Raw genomic sequence first — 22,830 nt, forward strand, 5'->3', positions numbered from 1 at the left:
CTGCCATCACCAGGTGAATTCCTGGTGCTCACTGGGGGAACTGCTGGTCTAGTGCTTGGGGAGGCTACTCTGAGTTTTCCCAAATCCTCAGGGGATTCTAATGTACAGAGAAGGTTGCAGAACACTTGGCCTTCTTTCCACACAGAAGCGTTTCATGTAATTAATAATTCAGCAGATAACATGTGGATAGAAGTTCCATGTATAATTTATTTTTCTTCTTTCAAAGAACGTGGCTGTTTGCTAGTAAATCCATTGTCATTAATGAGCCAAGCGATAAACCTTAGCTACATGTGGGTGGAAATAGCGTTTGTCTAGCTTGATGTGCTGCGTTTTAATCGGAATGTATTACTCGAGGGTGGCCACTCTATTGTTCAGCCTATCAAGATCAAGAGTTACAGAAGGACAGGAACACCTGTTAGCTTTCTGTAGTGAGTTACACTGAGTGCCTGAACTACTTTCAGAAATGATTATAAGATCCTCCAGAGGACACTGTGCTTATCAATGAATTGACACCTCTGGGAATATCTTATTATTTATTTAAACGTGTGTAAACCACTTTGAAAACCTATTTAAATCATCCAGGTTTTAAGACAGGAATGTTTCCAGCATGATGAAGTCTTTACCAAATGTAATATTATGTGTCATCCCCCAGCAAATTTTCAGTTTTGTAAATTACTTTTCTGGGTTCCAATTACAAATGTTAGTTTCAAGATTCAGACACCTCCAGAGCTGCTCCTATCCAATGGTGGTAAGGAAAGGAAGCCAGGGGCCCATGAGGCCACTGCTCAGCCACATAGAGAGGAGCAGTTGCCCCCTCACAGTCTCAGCAAGTGCCCAAGATGGTCAAAACAGCAAGACTGACATAGCCCTAGCCAGGCTGTATCCTGTAGGACAGCAGTTTTCTGCATAGGACGTGATGTACCTTGGGATCATTGGGAGAGCGTTAAAAAGCACACACCGACATCCAGCTCCCCACAAACCAACTGTGGATCCAGAAATAGATATTTTTAAACATATCCCTAAGTAGTTCTAATATGGCTGGGTTTGCAGACCACTCCGTCACCACACCCTCATCACAGCTGCCACTTTCCTTGCCCCAGTTGCTTGCCTGGCTGATGTATCCAACATATCCAATCCAGTTGGAGTCTTCATCTCTGTCACCAGAATGTTCACCGGGTGTTAGTGCTCCTAACAGATTTCCCTGTGCTTTGCTCTTCCAGGTGGGAATGCATTTTCTCAAACAGGAGCATCTGCGGTCACACAGGAAGAACTAGTTCATTCTTATGACACTACCAAAAGTAAACACAAGAAGAGTTGCTTTTCCTGATTTCACCTACGACTAAGATTCCGATTACTGTAGTGTGTGCTCATGTCCTTCACTGAGACTGGTAGAATGCACTGGCACTCCCAAACACTCAAAATCCTTGGGTGACCCCTATTTGCTTTTTCTTAATGTGTCTTCAATGTTTTACCAAATGTATTTTTTTTTCCGTATCTGAAAGGTAATTTGTTTATCAGCTCAGCCTAAAGTATAAAATTGAGAGCATTATGTTTCACCAAAATTTAAACTTTGATACAAGTTATTTTTGGAAAATGATAAAAGACTTCATGTTGCATAATAAAGCTATCATGCCTAATAGGAAAGAGGTCATGAAGAAAACTCACAGATTAAAGGCAAGATGAGACATAGAAAACATTTTTCTAAGCATAGTGTCCTGTCTCTTTGAATCACCTTTTGTTTCTATGAAATTCACACTGTATTCTTGAATTCGATGAACTCACATAGTGAGGATCATCTCAGGCCTCAAAATCAGGTGTGCAAGAATGAATATATCTCATTGTTTTCTATAAATCAGTTTAGTTTCCATTCCAATTTCCCTGTCCAACATGACTAGTAAAAAATTCAACCTCAATCATTCTTGCAGCTCTGCCTCAAGAAGTACCAACTTTCCAGGGTCTTACACAGTGCAAAGCATTGGAACACTTCATTCTTCTGTCATCTGCCCACACAGTCTCCAGTAAGACACATGGTCCTTTTTGGTCTGGCAGCTGGATGAGGCTTCTGTACCAGGTGTGGGGAGCTGGAACCTTTGGGGAGGTTGGAAATCCCCATACCTATGCCTCACATCCCCAGGAAACCCCCGCGCCACTCCTGGAGCACATTGTCTTCCTGGGGCTTTTCCCAGGAACAAAGAGATGCCTTTCAACTCTCTCCTCTAGTCCAGGACAAACCCCGTTTGTCAGACCCTATTCTATTTAGTGGGTTCTTACAAACAAAGACCAGAAATTCTTGAAGGCTACTTCTATTTTCTCTCCTGCCAAAAATGACACCTCTGAGCAAATGAACTAAAAATCCTGATACCAGTTTGAAGGAAGATAAAGCGAAAAGAAAAAAGGAAGTAAAACGCAATGAAATTTTCAAAAAGTTATCCATGAATGGATTATCAATTTGTTGTATATCCATACAATGGACTATTAGTCAGCCATAAAAAGGACTGAAGTACTGATACATGCTCCAACATGGATCAACCTTGAAAACATTTCGCTAATTTTATTTTATTTTTTGAGACAGTCTTGCTCTGTCGCCCAGGTTGGAGTGCAGTGGTGCGATCTCAGCTCACTGTAACCTCCACTTGCCAGGTTCAAGCAATTCTCCTGCCTCAGCCTCCTGAGTAGCTGGGATTACAGGCACAGGCCACTATACCCAGCTAATTTTTGCATTTTTAGTAGAGACAGGATTTCACCCTGTTCACAAAAGGCCATATACAACATGATTCCATTCATACGAAATGTCCATAATAAGCAAATCTAGAGAAATAGAAAGTAGATTAGTGCTTGCTTAGGTCAGGAAGGAAGATGAGGGGGTAAAAAGTTAATCTTTTAAGTACATAGGGTTTCTTTTAGAGGCAATAAAAATTTTCTGAAATTGACTACAGTGATGGTTACACTATTCATGAATATACTAAAAATCATTGAATTATACACTTTAAAATAAATTGGTTATTTAAAAAAATAAAAAATAAAAAATAAAAAATTATTCAGCTACGCATGAGGATACACATCTGTAGCCCGAACTACTCCAGAGGCTGAGGTGGGAAGATCGCTGGAGTCCAAGATTCAGAGGCTGGAGAAAGCCATGATCATGCCACTGCACTCCAGCCCTGGTGACACAACAAGACCCCATCTCCACAAATAATTAGAAATCGAGGGGAATTCAGCTTACTACTCATGATGTAGTAACAAGTACTGAAATTGTCATCCTGCTTAAAACTATTAGAATACTGAGAAAAAAATGAATGAAATTATTATCTTCAGACATTAGACAAAGGGCAGCACAAAACTATAATTTTAAGGAAAAGGAAATAAACTAAATGAGCCAAACCTTTGCCAGCCCTTCTGCCTAGAGGCAGATTTTGGACCACGGTGCCAGGAAGTAGTACCTATGCAGAGCTTAATATTCTCACTAAGTTGAGGAAACAGAGACCAAAGTGTGGGGAGGCTGAGGCAGCTGGAGTCTGCTGCACAGAGTACTGTTGAGAAACAAGCTATACACAGAAAGAGCTCTAGGAACTTCCATAGGGATATTGTAGAGTGAATAGCCGGATGCTAAGTTGTACATGTTTAGAGTGAAACTGAATGAAGTTGAACAAAGACAAACTACCAGAGAAATTCAGCAGACCGATTATGGTGTATTGTGTGCGCATGTTTAGCCTGCTTCGGGTTGTTTGTGCTGAACAATTCTTAGAACTCCCACATGATTCTAGATCTAACCATTCAGAATGGAAAGACCTTGAGGAATACTTGAGATATTCCATGGAGACCCCACGAGGGCCTTAACTTGAAAGTAGAGCAAAGCTAGCACTAAAGCAAGAACGATTCCAGACTTTTAATATTATTTTAACAAAATTTATCTTAAATCTTAAAAAAAAAAAAAGCCTCTAAAGCATCAAGGGGCTTCATAACGAATTTAACTGCCTGCAAAAAACCAAAAAAATTTAGTGGAAGAAAACAAAATCCAGACACTTCAGAATGTAATAATCACAATGTTCAACATCCAGTCAAAAATGCTGTTCAAAACAGGAAAATACCGTCCATAATCAGGATAAAAGTAAGTCAACGGAATCAGACACAGAAATGACAGGGATTGATGGAATTAGTATATGAGAACTTTAAAACAGCCATTGTAAATATGTTTAAGGTATTAAAGATAATATGACAGGGAGAGAAATGGAAACCATAATAAAAGAAACAAATAAAACTTGGTAGAGTTGAATCATACAATATATAACATGGAAACTTCACTGAATAAGTTTAGCAGTAGATTACACACTGCAGAATAAAAAATAAAAACTTGAAGACATAGCAATGGAAACTATCCAAACTAAAGCACAAAGAGAAGGCCGAACAAAAAAACGAAGAGAGCCTCAGTTACCTATGAGACAGTATCAAGCAGTCTTACATGCATTATAAGTTACTTTGGAACTACAAATAGAGAAAGGAATAGAAAAAGTGGTTGAATAAATAAAGGCAGAACATTTTCCAAACATCAAGATCCTAGAAGCACAACCAACCCAAAGTAGGCTAAACACACGCACACCCAAAATACATCATAATCAATTTGTTGAATTTCAAGAATAAAACAAAAAATATTAAAATCAGCCAAAGGTGAAAAACATGTTATAAAGTTATCAAAGGGAAACCAAATAGAGGATGACCATGACTTCTCAGAAAAGCCAAAAGACAATTTGCTGAAAGAAATTCTAAATTCTGTAGCTAGTAAAACTGTCCTCCAAAATGAAGGGGAAAGAGGTTATTTTCAGATGAAAATAGAGATGTTATCATTAACAACGTTGAACCAAAAGAAATAGTAAAGGAAATTGTTGAGGCAGAAGGAGCATAAGAGATGGATAGTCTGACCTACACAAAGGAAAAAAGAACTCCAGAAATACAGTAATTCTGGTACGAGTATAAAATCATCTTATTTTCTCATTTGAATAAACATCTTATTTCTACTTAAAGCAAAACTAATAAAAATGTGTGAAGTGTATAACATGTGGAAGTAAAAATATATGTTAACAGCACAAAGGAAGGGAGGGAGAAAATGAAAGTAGATCTTCTAAACACTTGAGCCAGTCTCTCTCTCTCTTCTCCTCTCTCATCTAGGCCTCCCCTCTTCCTATAGCACGACCATAGTGGCATCTCAGGAAAAACTCCAATCTAGTGTTTTTCTCAACCTTAGTTGTAGTTTGGAGGACCTATTTACACATGCTTCCAAGCCATTGTCATGATAGTTCTACTAGTCAGAAAAGCCTTCAAGTTAACCCTAGGAAATAACTGTTTACATCCCACATAAGGTGGTAAAATCACTGTCCTCTAGGGGGAGCTCTTAGCTAGCAAACGGCCAGTAAAGCAAAGAAGTAGGTAGTAGTCACTCTCCCCAAACACAAGCGCTCAATTAGCTGAGCTAATAGCTCTTACAAGAGCACTTAAAATAAGCAAGGGAAATGTAGCTAACATTTATACTGACTCCAAGTATGCCTTCCTGATTTTCCATGCTCATGCTGCCATTTGAAAGGAAAAGCATTTTCTTACCACTAATGGGTTTCTTATAAAATATCATCAGGAAATTAGCAGATTATAATCCTCAGTTTTTCTTCCACGAGAGATAGCAGGGAAGTATGGTAGGGAACATCAAAAGAGAACGGATGAAGTAGCTGAAGGAAAGAGATCAGCTGATCAGGCAGCTAAGTCAAAGGCAAGGAAGCCTCAAGGCACTAACACACTTCAAGCCTTTCTAATCTAGGAGGGCTCCATAAAAGAAATTAAACCTCAGTATTCTGCTGCAGAAATAGAATAGGCCACTTCTCAAGGGCATGCTTTTCAGCCCTCAGATGCCTACAGTCAGGATGGCAAACTCTATTTGCCAGCCTCCAGTCAGTGAAAGTCCTTAAAATCCTTCGCCAAGCTTTTCACTTGGGAAAGGATACAACTTACCAATGTGCTCAGAGATTGTTTTCAGGCAGAGAACCTCTAAATCGGTTAAGGATGTAACCCTTCTAGCTCATTTCCAACAGGAATTAACACAACTAGGAGAAGCCCAACCCCAGGAAATAAAACCACCTTTATAGAATCCAGGAAATTAGGCATTAGTGAAAACTCTCATCTCTTTCCTTCCCTAAGCCAAGCTGGGAAGGGCCCTACACTGTTCTTCTTTCAACCCTCTCAGCAGTAAAAGTTACAGGAGTCAACTCCTGGATACATCACACTCAAGTCAAAGCCTGAAGAGCTGAGGGAGCAACCTCTGACAGCCCAGAGGAACGACCTGAATATATGTGGAGAAATAGAAGATCTTATGCTAAAAATCATGAAAGATAAGTAACTGAGTGAGGGAGGGCTCCTCATTTCAACCCCACCTTGACCTCAATAGATACTTTTTGTCACTTCTGCCCTTTCCTCTCAAAATTTGCCACCAAATATTAGAACTTCTTTTTAACACATATTTGCAGGGAAATTTTAATTATACATGAGATTGCATTTGTAACCTTGTAAATCCCCGAAGGGAAATGTTATATCTTGGCAAGTAAAGTTTTAAACGAAAATTATTTACTATGCCACTCTTGTGGAACTTGTTACAGTCACGCTACTATTTGCAATAGGACTATACACTGTGGCACTCAGTGTGGAATTCTGGTTGTAAAATTCTAATTGCTGTATTATTTTGGCTGATTATCATCCTTATAAAAGGATTAATAATTGCAGGAGAAATTTAGTCAAGGTTGTTTTGATTATAGCAGGAGTAATAGTTACAGATAAGAAGCAAGCATAAAAGTTTTGCTATCATTAAGATTAATAGAACTTTTTACTAAAGGTTGGTAATATAATGCACTCTAAGCTATAAAAAAAAAGATTATAAAGAAATAAATTTTATATAAGAAAAGATTTTGTATTGTAAATACTTGTCCTGGAAGGAAATGACTGGTTGTTTAAAGGAAGGATGTTTAAGACAAGTCGTAAAGTTGAAGTGTGTTTTAAGAGGGTCTGTGAAAGTCATGAAAAAATTTAATAAAGAAAAGGAATTGTCAAAATTAATGCTAAAGTTATTTTAGCCACCCAATAATGTATTTCTCCCAATCATATTGCAAGTTATAAAGATGGCCTAGACTAAATTTCTTCTCTAATGGCAAGTCAAGAGGGAAATGGATGCATTTCTCATGGAAAGTCTTACTTTTATATTAACATTTCTGGTGATGTACAGCGACATCTAGTGCAGGCAAACCGGTATTGCAATCCATTGGTGTAACTAACAGGTACCAAACTCTGCTCTCAGTTAAGGTCTGTAAGACCCCCACTAACAGTGGTAATCTTAATGCTTATATTCTAACCCTATATTTTAAATCTTCTTGTAAAATTTATCTCTTTTCACCTAGAAGCAATCAAACTCCAAATGGTGCTATGAGCAGAGCCAAACATGGACATGCCATTCTTCCAAGAACCATTAAATCAACCTCAGGAGAAGGCCCAGCTGCTGTTCCTCCACGACACCCTTTTTCAGTGGGAAGTAGCCAAAAAGAATCATCGTTCAACACCCCCTAATAGTAGTTAAATTTGCTTATCTTGGGGGAAATAATACAGGAGTTATTGAGAAATAATTTTTAGGCAGATAGAGAGGGTAAATGAAGTTCTTGGTAAAGCTTTTTCTTTTAATAAAAGCAACCCCCAAACCATTTCTTTTCTAACAGAAAAACGGCTTGAAGGGCCAAGCTGGGAAGCTTAGAGTTCCTCACGCCCGTTAACTCCCATGCTGTAAGATGAACATTTTCTAGCCTCATTCAGACAGAATGGACCAAGAGCAGACATCTGTCTTTGTTGGGCAGCTTGGTTAATGAGATGGGATTAGACATGCTGCTTCTTCAGCTCTTCACCAGACTTACAGACTCTGACCAATGAAAATGGTCTTAATTATGATTTGCTTTCTATTCATTGTCTTTTGGGTTCCTACCTATGCTGATTTTCATAGTCTTGAAAGTGTGTATTTTTCTTCAAAACATTTTTTTAATTTCCAACTTTTATTTCAAGTTCAGGGGTACACATGCAGGATGTGCAGACTTATTGCATAGGTAAACGTGTGCCATAGTAGCTTGCTGCAAAGATCATCCCATCACCCAGGTATTAAAGCAGCATCCATTAGCAATTCTTCCTGATGCTTTCCCTTCTCCCCCTGCACCCTCCAGCAGACCCCAGTGTGTGTTGTTCTCCCCCTACATGTTCATGTGTTCTCATCATTTTCCTCCACTTACAAGTGAGAGCACGTGGTATTTGGTTTTCTGTTCCTGCGTTAGTTTGCTAAGGATAATGGTCTCCACCTTTATCCATGTCCCTGTAAGAAACATGATCTCGTTTCTTTTTATGGCTGTATAGTATTCCATGGTATATATGTACCACATTTTCTTCATCCAGTCCATCATTGATGGGGATTTATGTTGATTCCATGTTTTTGCTATTGTGAACAGTACTGCAATGAACATATGAGGGCATGTATCTTTTAATACAATGATTATATTCCTTGGGGTATATACCCAGTAATGGGATTGCTGGGTCAAATGACATTTCTGCCTCTAGATCTTTGAGGAATCTCCACACTGTCTTCCACAATGGTTGAACTAATTTACACTCCCACCAACAGTGTAAAAGTATTCATTTTGCTCCACAACCTCACCAGCATCTTTTGTTTTTTGACTTTTTAGTAATAGCCATTCTGACTGGTGTGAGATGGTATCTCATTCTGGTTTTGATTTGCATTTCTGCAGCGATCAGTGATACTGAGCTTTTTTTCATGTTTGTTGGTCACATGTATGTCCTCTTTTAAGAAGTGTCTATTCATGTTCTTTGCCCAAAAGTGTGTATTTTTGTACTTCTCTATTTGGACAAGTACAAAAGTATCATTTTGTACGTTTCTATTTGGACAATATGTGTAGGTGCAACATTTAAACCCCATTGTACTATTCGACACCACTGACCGCAATAATATGTCAACAGGGTAGCCTGACAGCCCATATTTGAGGCTTTCCATTTTTAATTCTTTTTTAAACATAAGAACCAACTTTATTCTGCCTTATTTGTGCATAAGACTACCTTCAGTTTTATCTGACAACAAACCAAAGACCAGATGTTTTCTTTCAGATTACCAACTCTCCCAGGAGAGGAGGGAATAACTTATAATCGCTAAAAATTGTGAAATGAAAAGGAAGCTCCACAAAAGGGAAGAGGGAAAGTATAGGAATTAGACGTGGGGATTTCTGTTCCCTATTACTTCAGAAACCATGGTGACTGAGAGCTGTGATTAAACCATATAATATGCCAGTATAAACTGAGAAGGATCTGGGAAAGAATAAATTTCTCTGGCCAGGCATGGTGGCTCATGCCTGTAATCCCAGCACTTTGGGAGACTGAGGTGGGCAGACTGCTTGAGCTCAGGAGTTGGAGAGCTCAGGAGTTCGAGACCAGCCTGGGCAATATGGCGAAACCCCATCTCTACAGGAAATACAAAAATTAGCTGGGTGTGGTGGCGCGAGCCTCTAGTCCCAGGTACTTGGGAGGCTGAGGTGGGAGGATCTCTTAAGCCTGGGAGGTGGAGGCTGCAGTGAGCTACGGCCACTGCACTCCAGCCTGGGCAACAGAGTGAGGCCTTGTCTTCAAAATAAATCCCTTCTATCTATTCAGTTCCTTTTCCTTCCAGACAAAAATTTTCCACACAAATCAATTTGTTTGCTAACTGCAATCAGGGTTTTCTCTAAACCATAATACAATCGGCAGATTAGTTGCCCGGTGGAAATGACCTCCTGCATGGTCTAGGCTTGTTTCAAATGCTCTACCATCACTGGGTTTGGGATTGCAATACTTAAAACTTCTGGGAAATCTGAAAATGAAGTTACAAATTAAATCATAGGTCTCCAAGAAGCCTGGAATTTTGATACATTCATCCGGGTTTTCTTCCGCCCAAGTGTATATTCCGTGGGCTGCGTCTGTTGGGAAGAAGAGCAAGTCCATTCTCACATCTTTGTGAATCTGCTTTTCTGCCCATAAACACACTGACATGGTTCTGCAAAGCTGCCTTTCTCTGGAAGAGCGTTTTGCTTTTGTGAATGAGGCAGAAAATCGATCTCATATTGTTGAGTAATCACACCCTTCCTAGCACTTGTTTTTTACAAGCCTACATTGTTGAAATGATGGATGTGTTCCTAAAAAGCTGTGTATCAACTTAATTTTTAAACTTTTAATTGAATTTTATATTAGTGGCAAACACTATTTAAAGAAACCCGCTAGGCCAGGCGCGGTGGCTCACGCCTGTAATCCCAGAGCTGTGGGAGGCGGAGGTGGGCGGATCACCTGAGATCAGGAGTTCTAGACCAGCCTAGTCAACATGGCGAAACCCTGTTTCTACTAAAAACAATACAAAAATTAGCCAGGTAAGGCAGTGCTCACCTGTAATCCCAGCTACTCGGGAGGCTGAGGCGCAAGAATCCCTTGAACCTGGGAGGCGGTGCACTACAGCCTGGGTGACAGAACGAGACTCCATCTCAGAGAAAAAAAAAAAAAAAAAAAGCCTATAATAAATTTTTTGTAACATGAACAGAATGAGCAGATCCTCCCCATAACTGGTATTTTTTGTCGGACTGGACCTTTCTTAAAGGATTTTCTTAAATAGAATTATTTCAGATCATTGATTACTTAGATATGTAGCTATATTAGGTCACAAGATTAAGATTGTGTACTTATAATTATAAAACTTATACTTAACAATGAATCCCAACCTGACCTCAAGAGACTATATCATATAATACTATATTAACATTACGTATTTATTGGCTGGGTGCGGTGGCTCACGCCTGTAATCCCAGCACTTTGGGAGGCCTAGGTGGGTGGATCACGAGGTCAGGAGTTCAAGATCCGCCTTGCCAAGATGGTGAAACCCTGTCTCTACTAAAAATACAAAAAATTAGCTGGGCTTGGTGGTGGGTGCCTGTAATCCCAACTACTCGGGAGGCTGAGGCAGAGAATTGCTTGAACCTGGGAGGCGGAAGTTGCAGTGAGCCGAGATCGCACTCCAGCCTGGGTGACAGAGCGAAACTCCGTCTCAAAAATAAATAAATAAAATAAAATACATATTTATTATGTTTTATATTGTTATATAATATAAAAAGTCGTGTTTTTTTGTTTTTGGTTGGTTTTGTTTTTGAGACAGAGTCTTGCTCTGTCACCCAGGCTAGACAGCAGTGGCGCGATCTCGCCTCACTGCAACCTCCACCTCCTGGGATCAAGCGATTGTCATGCCTCAGCCTCCCGATTAGCTGGGATTACAGGTGAGCACCACCATGCCCAGCTAATTTTTTGTATTTTTAGTACAGACGAGGTAAAAAGTAGAAAATATTTTATAAAAATATATTTGTGTAAAGTAGAACATATATAAAAACATACTAAAGTAGAAAGGAGAAAAAAATGCATTTATTTTTTCCTAGGCATTTTAAATTTGGATTATAAAAATCATCTTAGAAAAATCATTAATGCTCTTTTACAAAATAACCCGGTGAAGCAGCTAAGCCCGAGCTGCCCGCCAGCGGCCCCGCAGCAGCTCCAAGAAGGAACCAAGAGACCGAGGCCTCCCCGCTGCCCGGACCCCACACCGCCACTCTGGCTCCCAGTCGGCAGCCGGCAGCGGATCCACCCCGTTCTGTGACCGTTGAGTAATTTGCGATTTCGGTTGATGTTTGTCCCTCTGCGCTTGCCCTCGCTCCCCTCCCCCCGGTTCCGGTCCCCGCCCTCGCACTCGCTCTACTCTCACGGAAAGGTGGCGGCTTCTGTCCCTGTGGGCAGCCGTGCCGAGAATGAACCCCAGCACCCCCAGCTACCCAACGGCCTCGCTCTACGTGGGGGACCTGCACCCCGACGTGACCGAGGCGATGCTCTATGAGAAGTTCAGCCGGGCGGGGCCCATCCTCTCCATCCGGGTCTGTAGGGACGTGATCACCCGCCGCTCCTCCAGCTACGCGTATGTGAACTTCCAGCACCCGAAGGACGCGGAGCGTGCTCTGGATACCATGAATTTTGATGTGATAAAGGGCAAGCCAGTACGCATCATGTGGTCTCAGCGTGATCCATCACTTCGCAGAAGTGGAGTGGGCAACATATTCGTTAAAAATCTGGATAAATCCATTAATAATAAAGTACTGTATGACACAGTTTCTGCTTTTGGTAACATCCTTTCATGTAAGGTGGTTTGTGATGAAAATGGTTCCAAGGGTTATGGATTTGTACACTTTGAGACACACGAAGCGGCTGAAAGAGCTATTGAAAAAATGAATGGAACGCTCCTAAATGATCGCAAAGTATTTGTTGGACGATTTAAGTCTCGTAAAGAACGAGAAGCTGAACTTGGAGCGAAGGTAAAAGAGTTCCCCAATGTTTACATCAAGAATTTTGGAGAAGACATGGACGATGAGCGCCTTAAGGATCTCTTTGGCAAGTTCGGGCCCGCCTTAAGTGTGAAAGTAATGACTGATGAAAGTGGAAAATCCAAAGGATTTGGATTTGTGAGCTTTGAAAGACATGAAGATGCGCAGAAAGCTGTAGATGAGATGAATGGAAAGGAGCTCAATGGAAAACAAATTTACGTTGGTCGAGCTCAGAAAAAAGTGGAACGGCAGACGGAACTTAAGCGCAAATTTGAACAGATGAAGCAAGATAGGATCACCAGATACCAGGTTGTTAATCTTTATGTGAAAAATCTTGATGATGATATTGATGATGAACGTCTCCGGAAAGCATTTTCTCCATTTGGTACAATCACTAGTGCAAAGGTTATGATGGAAGGTGGTCGCAGCAAAGGGTTTGGTTTCGTTTGTTTCTCCTCCCCAGAAGAAGCCACTAAAGCAGTTACAGAAATGAACGGTAGAATTGTGGCCACAAAGCCATTGTATGTAGCTTTAGCTCAGCGCAAAGAAGAGCGCCAGGCGCACCTCACTAACGAGTATATGCAGAGAATGGCAAGTGTACGGGCTGTGCCCAACCCTGTAATCAACCCCTACCAGCCAGCACCTCCTTCAGGTTACTTCATGGCAGCTGTCCCACAGACTCAGAACCGTGCTGCATACTATCCTCCTAGCCAAATTGCTCAACTAAGACCAAGTCCTTGCTGGACTGCTCAGGGTGCCAGACCTCATCCATTCCAAAATAAGCCCGGTGCTATCCGCCCAGCTGCTCCTAGGGTACCATTTAGTACTATGAGACCAACTTCCTCACAGGTTCCACGAGTCATGTCAACGCAGTATGTTGCTAACACATCAACACAGGCAGTGGGTCCACGTCCTGCAGCTGCTGCTGCTGCAGCTACGCCTGCTGTGCGCTCGGTTCCACGGTATAAATATGCTGAGGGAGTTTGCAATCCTCAGCAACATCTTAATGCACAGCCACAAGTTACAATGCAACAGCCTGCTGTTCATGTACAGGGTCAGAAAACTTTGACTGCTTCCATGTTGGCATCTGCCCCTCCTCAAGAGCAGAAGCAAATGTTGGGTGAACGGCTCTTTCCTCCTATTCAAGCCATGCACCCTACTCTTGCTGGTAAAATCACTGGCATGTTGTTGGAGATTGATAATTCAGAACTTCTTCATATGCTCGAGTCTCCACAGTCACTCCGTTCTAAGGTTGATGAAGCTGTAGCTGTACTACAAGCCCACCAAGTTAAAGAGGCTACCCAGAAAGCAGTTAACAGTGCCACTGGTGTTCCAACTGTTTAAAATTGATCAGAGACCACGAAAAGAACCTTGTGCTTCACTGAAGAAAAATATCTAAACATCGAGAAACTTAAATACTATGAGAAAAAAAATTGCAAAATCTAAAATAAATAAAAAGTGGAAAAGGAAACTTTGAACCTTATGTACCGTGCAAATGCCAGGTCTAGCAAATATGATGCTAGTGCTAGATTACTTACTGATTTAAAAACAAAAAACAAAAAAGATTACTTGATTTAAAAACAAAAAAAATAGTAAAATATAAAAAACAAGTTAATGTTTTGTAGACCCTGAAGAATTTTCAGCAAAGTACAAAAATTGAAAGCATTCTTTTCTTTAATTTTTTAATTCTTTACTGTGGAATAGCTCAAAATGTCAGTTCCGTTTTAAGTAACAGAATTGATAACTGAGCAAGGAAACATAGTTTGGATTATAAAATTCTTGCTTTAATAAAAATTTCTTAAACAGTAAAAAAAAAGAAAAATCATTAATTTACTAATAGTCTTTCTTTACATTTTCTATTACTGTGTCTCCCACTATATTTCAAATACGAAAATCACCTTTTCACCAAAATTTTAGGTCTTTACATATAGTGTTTATTTTTAATATTCATAAGTGAAAATATGCAATGACAAAATAGTAATTATAAATTCAGTAACATTTGTTCAAAATGGTAAGACATTTATTTATATTGCATTATTTTTAAGTCAAAAATAAATACATAGTTTTAAAAATCTAATTGAACAGGAGGCTAAACTTGGTTCTGATCACAGAGATAATCACTTAATCATTTGGTTTTAGTGTTTCTGGTAGTTGACTTTCTTCAATAATAATTGTACATAGTTATTTCTTGGTTTATCAATTTTGTAATTTATTGACTTCCTGCTGTAACAAATAAAGATATGTTTCATCTACCCCTTCCCACCATCCTTCTCCTCCTCCCAATGTAATTTATCACTACTTGTAGTTTCTTTATTGGTAATATTAATTAATATAAATATTTATAATTAATGTTACACCTAGTGAATTGTATAAAAGGACAGCCCATTTGAGCATTCTCCTTTAAGATGAGGCTGTGACATTGCACTACATAGAAATATAATTATAACTATACCATATTACTTTGCAATAAACTATGTGTATATAGAGAGATGGTCACTATGTAATGTGTGGGTATAGCTATATGACACATACAATGTGTGTGCATATATATAACATACACACATATATGTTATACACACAAACACACATATATATAAAAAATACATGCTGTTTATTCATCCCGATTTTGGGGGCCTGTAGGTAAATTATGGAGAAATTCATTCTGGTTAAAGTTAAATGACTTTCATAACTCCTAAAATTAGAATGTTCATATTTGAAAAAAATATAAAGATGGTTTGGGGTATATTGTTTACTCACTGACAATGTCTGAGGTATACGTGGTGTATACAGCAGGGCTTCAGTCCTCAGATGTTGCCAGTTTCCAGGTTGTTAAATACAAGTTTGCTGAAGGTCTTGTCATAAGTACCCCAATAGTTTAAATACTTTCTTCTTCTTTTTTTTTTTTGTTTTGTTATTTAGAGACAGGTCTTACTGTCATCCACAGTGGAGTGCAGAGGTGCGATCTTGGCTCACTGCAATCTCTGCCTCCTGGGCTCAAGCAATTCTACCACCTCAGCCTCCCAAGTAGCTGGGACTGCAGGTGTGCGTCACCACACTAGGCTAATTTTTTGTATTTTTTGTAGAGACAGGGTTTCACCATGTTGCCCAGGCTGGTTTCGAACTCCTGAGCTCAAGGGATCTGCCCGCCTTTGCCTTCCAAAGTGCTGGGATTATAGGTGTGAGCCACCATGCCTGGCCTTCTTTTTAAAAATGGGTTATTCTTGGTTTAGCAATCTTTTTTTTTGAGACACAGTCTTGCTCTGTTGCCCAGGCTGGAGTGCAGTGTGCGTCTGGGCTCACTGCAGCTCTGCCTCTGGGTTCGCATGTTCTCCTGCCTCAGCCTCCCGAGTAGCTGGGACTACAGCACCGCCACCACGCCTGGCTAATTTTTTTTTTTTTTTTTTTTTTTTGTATTTTTAGTGGAGCGGGGTTTCACTGTGTAAGCCAGGATGGTCTCAATCTCCTGACCTCCTGATCCGCCCGCCTCGGCCTCCCAAAGTGCTGCGATTACAGGCGTGATCCACCATGCCCGGTCAGCAATCTTACAATTTAACTATTGACTTCCTGCCAAATTAGATTATAAGCTTCCTTAATACAGAAACTGGGTTTGCATAGCAGACAACAAAATGCTTGCTGATTGGCCAACATCATATGTCCTGAGGAATTTCATATACTTAACACTCAAGGGCTTAAATTCTCATAACACTTCTCAGAATAGCTGAAGGAATATTGGTGTGAGTGTGCAGTGCTATTCTAGATGATGTGGGACAAACAGAAAGAAATGATCTCCAGTCCACACTCTTGAGAAGTGCCCCCTATACTGAAGGATATACATGTCCATAAGTAGCTCCTGGCCATATGTGAGGGATGAGCAAAGTATGGGGGGAAGCACAACGTACCCCAGCAGAGAGATCTGGGAGGACCTTGTGCGTAAGATGGCTTGTAAGCCAAGCCTTCAAAGATGAGTAGGATCTTGATGGATAGTCAAGAAGAGAAGAGGAGTCCGAGGCCAAGGGAATTTGACCAAAGGCAGATGTTTCACCAGATTTGACAATGCATTCCCTGGAGTAGTGTTGTCTCTGAGAAGCAGCTGCTTGTTTAGAGGCTGTGTGTCCCAGCTCCTTTCTGCATCAGTACAGGGCACGTCACTAGCCCTTACCCAGGGGATGTTAGTGGGAGTGATGTGTGTCTTTCAAGGCATGGCAGTTAAGAAACTGATGGGCTTTCCAATGTCACTTTCCCCATCCACTAGGTGAAGAACACTGCAATTCCTTGAGAGAGGAGCCACAGGACAGAGGGAGTGTGTGTGTGTGCGCGTGTGTGTGTGTATACACACACATATATATCTCGAGAGAGACAAAACACTTGTTTTGTCACAGTAGTCTCAAACTCCTAGGCTCAAGCAATCTTCGCACCTCAGCCTCCCAAGTAGCTAGGACTAAAAGCACACACCACCATGCCTAGCTAATTTATTTTATTTAATTTGTAGAGACAGGAGCCTTGCTATATTGCCCAGGCTGTTCTTGAACTCCTGGCTTTAAGCAATCCTTCTGCCTCAAGCCTCCCAAAGCACTAGGATTACAGGTGTGAGTCACCACACCCAGCCTAGATATATTTTATTTTACATAAAATTACAATGTTTTATATAAAATGTGTACATGACTGTATTTGACTTGAATATTATTACTGTCAATTATTCAAACTTGAATTAAGTCCAACTGCCTGATCAGTGATACATTAAAATATCATAATATTTACTTATCCAGCAATCTCAACTCTTTTAGTCCCTTCAGGCTATTATAACAAAATACCATAAACTGGGTGGCTTGTAAACAATAGAAATTTATTTCTCACTGTTCTGGAGACCGGGAAGTCCAAGATCAAGGTGCCAGCAGATTTAGCACCTGGTGCCTGGTAAGGGTCTGCTTTCTGGTTCATAGAGTCCGTCTTTTCACTGTATCCCCACATAGGGGAAGGAGTCAGCTCTACCGGGCCTCTTCTATAAGGGTATTAATCTTCTCCCCGAGGGTTTCACTCTCATGACCTGATGACTACCCAAAGACCCCACCTCTTATCATCGTATTGGGGGTTAGGACTCAGCATAGGAGCTTCTAGGAAACATAAACATTCAGTCCACTGCATCGACTACCTAATACAGAATAGAAAACGTATCATAAGCAAACAGGGCCTTTAGCCAGCTGCAATTAATAATACAAAGAGCACACATTTTCTTCTTCCTGGAACATCCAATATGCCCTCACTCAGAAACAAGCTACTCTTATTTTATATAAATAGATATAAATTTAAATATTATATATATGTAAATATATATAAATCTGACACGGTTAGTTATTTCCTTCTTATTAGAAAATCAAATAGAGAAAGAACAGAAATAAATACACTAAAAGCAGCAAGAAGCAATGCTTGGTACTCAAATATCAAGAAACAGGAAAAGAACAATATAAGTACTCAACAGCATCAGCAGGCCAGGCGAGGTGGCTCACGCCAGTAATCCTAGCACTTTGAGAGGTCAAGGCGGGCAGATCCCTTGAGCCCAGGAGTTCGAGACCAGCCTGGCCAACATGGTGAAACCCTGTCTCTACCAAAAAATACATATATACAAAAATGGAACAAGTATCAGTGACAATGGCAACTCTGAGTCCACAGGAGAAAATGAGATTGTCCTCAGTTTATTGTCACTAAAAAGGCATGCAAGCAGGCAACACCATGTAGACATATCTTTCCCCAAAGAAAACTTTTAAAGAAGAGTTTTCCCCTTAAGGTGATAATAAACTTTATTTATGTGGAAACCTCCTTTTCCTAGGAATGCTGTCAACATGAAACATTATTGAGGTTTATTCCAGAAATGCACAGTTAGTTAACATTTAAAAATCAATCAATGTAATTCATCATATTAATCGAATAAAAGAGAAAACCCATATGGTCATCTCAGTAATACTAAAAAACTATTTTATAAAATTTGAGGTCTAGTCATAAAATGCAAAAGCTCAGTCAACTAGGAATAGATAAGCTCAGTAAACTAGGAATAGATAAGCTCAGTAAACTAGGAATAAAGTATATTTACAAAATATCTAGAATAACATCATGTTGTTCTAATGGTGAAATATTGAATGTTTTCCCTGTCAAGGAATAAGAAAAGAAAATCCATGATCAACATTTCTATTCAACATTGGACTAAAAAACCTAACCAGTACAACAGGCAAGAAAGACAAATTAAAGCATAAAGACAGGAAAGAAAAAGTAAGCTGTCATTATTCATAAATGACATGAGTGGATACACAGAAAAGCCCAAAGAATCTATTAATAAATTGAAAGGATGAGTGAACTTAGTAGGTCACTGGATTCAAGGTCAATATACTGAAAATCAATTGTATTTCTACATACACAAACCAATTTAAATATAAAATTTAAAAACCAATATCAATATAATCCCTTTGGAAAATAGTTTCACACTTTCTTAAAAAGTTAAACCTATACATACCAGAAGATCCAGCATTTTGCTCTTGGGGTTTTACCCAAGAGAAAAAAAAAACATATGTTTATATAAAGAGTTGTACAAATGTTCACAGCAGCTTCATTTGTAATATCCCCAAACTGAAAACAGCCCAGTGCCCATCAAAAGGCTAAACAAATTGTGAGGTAGTCACACAGTAGAACACTACCAGGCAATGAAAAGACTGAACTAGCGATACGTACAAAAACACAGAGAAGTCTCAGAATAATTATGCTGAGTGGGAAAAAACCCAAGCCAAAGACAAGAGTACATAAAAATTCTAGAAAAGTTCAGACTAATCTATAATGTTAGAAAGGAGATGAGTGGTTGCTGGAGGGTGGGAAGGTCAAGTCAGGCATAGAGGATTTCACAGAGGCAGGAGAAAACTTTTGAAAGTGATATGTTTGTTTGTTTGTTTGTTTATTTTGAGACAGAGTCTTGCTCTGTCACCCAGACTGGAATGCAGTGGCATAATCTCAGCTCACTGCAACCTCCATCTTTGGGGTTCAAGTGATTCTCCTGCCTCAGCCTCCTGAGCGGCTGGGACTACAGGTGCCCACCACTACGCCTGGTTAATTTCTGTATTTTAAGTAGAGATGGGATTTCACCATGTTGGCCAAGCTGGTCTCAAACTGACCTCAGGTGATCTGCCCACCTCGGCCTCTCAGACTGATATGTTTGTTATCTTAATTGTGGTGATGGTTTGATGGTGTATACATTTGTCAAAACCTATCAAATTTTACACTTAAATAAGTGCAGTATATAACATATCAATAAAGCTCTTTTTTTAAAATAAAGAAATGAACAGATTGTGCAGAAAAAACAATTTCCGACAGCATAAACAATCCCCATTTCATCAAGTATCTAGGAATGCATCTAACAAGAGATGTGCAAAAATGCTACATTGAAAGCTACAAAATATTGTAGCAAGAAATCTTAACCTAAATAAATGGAGGGATATGCCATGTTCATAGACTGGAAAACTCACGATGACAAAATGGCAGTTCCTTTCAAAATTTTTTGCAGATTCATGAAATCCCAAATAAAATCTCAGCAGGATTTTTTAATGAACAAATGAAATCTAAAATTTATATGAAAATACAAACAACTGGCTGGGCACAGTGGCTCACGCCTGTAATTCCAGCACTTTGGAAGGCAGAGGCGGGCAGATCACCTGAGGTCAGGAGTTTGAGACCAGCCTGGTCAACCTGGTGAAACCTTGTCTCCACTAAAAATACAAAAATTAGCCGGGTGTGGTGGTGGGTGCCTGTAATCCCAGCTACTCAGGAGGCTTAGGCAGGAGAATTGTTTGAACCCAGGAGGTGGAGGTTGCAGTGAGTGGAGATTGTGCCACTGCACTCCAGCCTGGGCAACATAGCGAGAATCCATCTCAAAAAAAAAGAAAAGAAAAAAAACAAAAAGAAAGAAAAAACAAAGAACCTAAAATAGCCAAACAATCTTGAAAAAGAACAGAGTTAGAGATTGACGCTGCTAAATATCAAGACCTACTGTGAAGTTACAGCAATGATTAAGACTATAGTATTTGTGCAAGGATAAACAAATAGAATAATAAGCAAATTAGACTATCCAGAAGAGACACACCCAGAGTCACTTGATTTACAATAAAGTAAAACACTGGCTCAATTGGACATCCAATGACCTTGACTTCCACCTCACAGCATACACAAAACATAATCTGAGACCATTGACTCAAAAGTGTAAGATAAGACAATAAACCTCTAGAAAAAATATAGAATACCTAAGACTACGTGTAGGCATACATTTTTTAAACAGGACACAAAAACAGCAGCCATAATAGAAAAGATTGATAAATTGGTCTTTATTAAAATTAAGAACTTTTGTTCAATAAAAGACAACATTGAAAGTAAAAAAGCAAGCCATGGACTGGGAGAAGACAGTTGCCATCCCCATGTCTGGCAAAGGACTCATTCTGAATATTCAAAGAACTCCGACAAAACACCACCCAGTGCAACTTGAATTTATTATTATTATTTTTTTACTATATGAGAAGACTCAAATGGACAATGAACAAATGCAAATACCCAAATAGCCAGTAAATGTTTTAAGAGATGTTCAGCAGGATTCACTACCTGTACAGTACAAATTAAAACCACTATGAGGCCGGGCCCGGTTGCTCATGCCTGTAATCCCAGCACTTTGGGAGGCTGAGGCAGGTGGGTCACTTGAGGTCAGGAGTTCAAGAACAGCCTGGTCAACATGGGGAAACCCCATCTCTCCTAAAAATACTAAAATTAGCTGGGTGTGGTACCGGGCACCTGTAATCCCAGCTACTCGGGAGGCTGAGGCGGGAGAATCACTTGAACCTGGCAGGTGGAGGATGCAGTGAGCAGAGATAATGCCACTGCACTCCAGCTTGGGTAACAGCAAGACTCCATCTCAAAAAAAAAAAAAAAGAAAAGAAAAGAAAAGAAAAAGAAAAAACCACAGAGAGCTATTACTACACCCCCACCAGGATGGCTAACATTAAGACTAAAAATATCAAGTGATGGAGAGGACATGAAACAACTGAAAGTTGCATATATTGCCCGTGGGATGTAAATGGTTCCTTTGGAAAACTGGCATTCTACAAAAACGGAATGTACACACATCCTAAGATTTTCACTTATAGGTATGTATTCAACAGAAATGAGGCCTTACCAGAAAAACATGTACAAGAATGCTCACAGCACCTTTATTCATAAAACCCCCAAACTGGAAAATCTAAATGTCTATCAACTAAAGAACAGAAAAATAAATACATGTGGAAATATTGAAGAATGGAGCACTACACTGCAACGAGAAAGAGCAAACTACTGAGAACACCCCGCATGGATGACTCGCAGACATTACGATAAACAAAAGGAATCGGACCTGACGGGGCACATGCTGACTGACCCATTTTATGTGAAGATCGAGGACAGACGATGCTAATCAGGATGGTAGAAAAAGAACAGGTGCTCGACTTTGCCAGTGGTGGGGGCATTGAGTGGAAAGAGGTAAGAAGGAACCGTTTGGGGTGCTGATAACTTTCTATACCTTCACCTGGGTGGTTGGTAAATGAGTTTATTCATGTGTGAAAACTCACCAACCTGCACAGTTATAGATCAACTTTTAAAAATTAAAGAAGGTGGGCCGGGCGCAGTGGCTCACGCCTGTAATCCTGGCGTGAACCTGGGAGGCAGAGCTTGCAGTGAGCTGAGATTGCACCACTGAACTCCAGCCTGGGTGACAGAGCGAGACTCCATCTCAAAACAAAAAAGAAAAAAAAAATTAAAGAGGGTAGAAGAGAAGCTGAAGCGATACATTCCCCTGAGAGTTGCTAAACAAAGTTCCTGCCCTAGTGTCAGAATGGTACTGATCCAAACACAAGAAACTTTCTTAGTAAGGAGAAAGTCACACTCCGTAGACAGCATTCCTAATTCATTGCCTCCATGGGTGAGGACACACGGCTAATTAAGCTTTTGATTGAAAATTTCGGAAAATCCAACTCAAACTAGTTTAAAGAAATGTATGACTACGCTAAAGGGAAGTCTAGAGATTCGTGTTTGGTTGACCCAACTGCTCAGTCCCGGCTCTGACAGCTCCGCTGTCTGTCTCACTCCTCTACTGTACACAGCGTGGGATTCAGTGTCAGCTGGCTCCCTTTGTTGGGGGACCAGGGAGACCACTGCAGTCCAGGCTACATCCTTCTTCATTTTTGCCTGGAGAATTACTACTAGATCTCCCAGAAGAATGAGGAAGGATGTCCCCAGAACCTCTAGCAAACCACTTCTTATGTGCCATTGGCCCAAATTTAGTCACAGTTCTGTCTAAACCTATCACTGGCAGTGGGAACACAAAGATTGG

At 40.1% G+C, this 22,830-nt stretch overlaps 1 protein-coding gene across 1 annotated transcript; it reads left to right on the top strand.

Annotated features, from left to right (window-relative positions):
- The first annotated feature begins 11,826 nt into the window (after positions 1-11,826).
- On the top strand, positions 11,827-14,701 carry PABPC3 (poly(A) binding protein cytoplasmic 3). Its single transcript, XM_003913682.4, has one exon. It carries the CDS (start codon positions 11,883-11,885, stop codon positions 13,791-13,793), a length of 1,911 nt encoding a protein of 636 aa, XP_003913731.2. The 5' UTR covers positions 11,827-11,882; the 3' UTR covers positions 13,794-14,701.
- Positions 14,702-22,830: the final 8,129 nt, after the last annotated feature.

Source organism: Papio anubis, chromosome 15 (genome assembly GCF_008728515.1).
Source record: "Papio anubis isolate 15944 chromosome 15, Panubis1.0, whole genome shotgun sequence".
NCBI lineage: Eukaryota > Metazoa > Chordata > Mammalia > Primates > Cercopithecidae > Papio > Papio anubis.

Bases quoted from the DNA above. Each gene is read 5' to 3' on its own strand.
- PABPC3 (XM_003913682.4), top strand. From the start codon at position 11,883: ATGAACCCCAGCACCCCCAGCTACCCAACGGCCTCGCTCTACGTGGGG.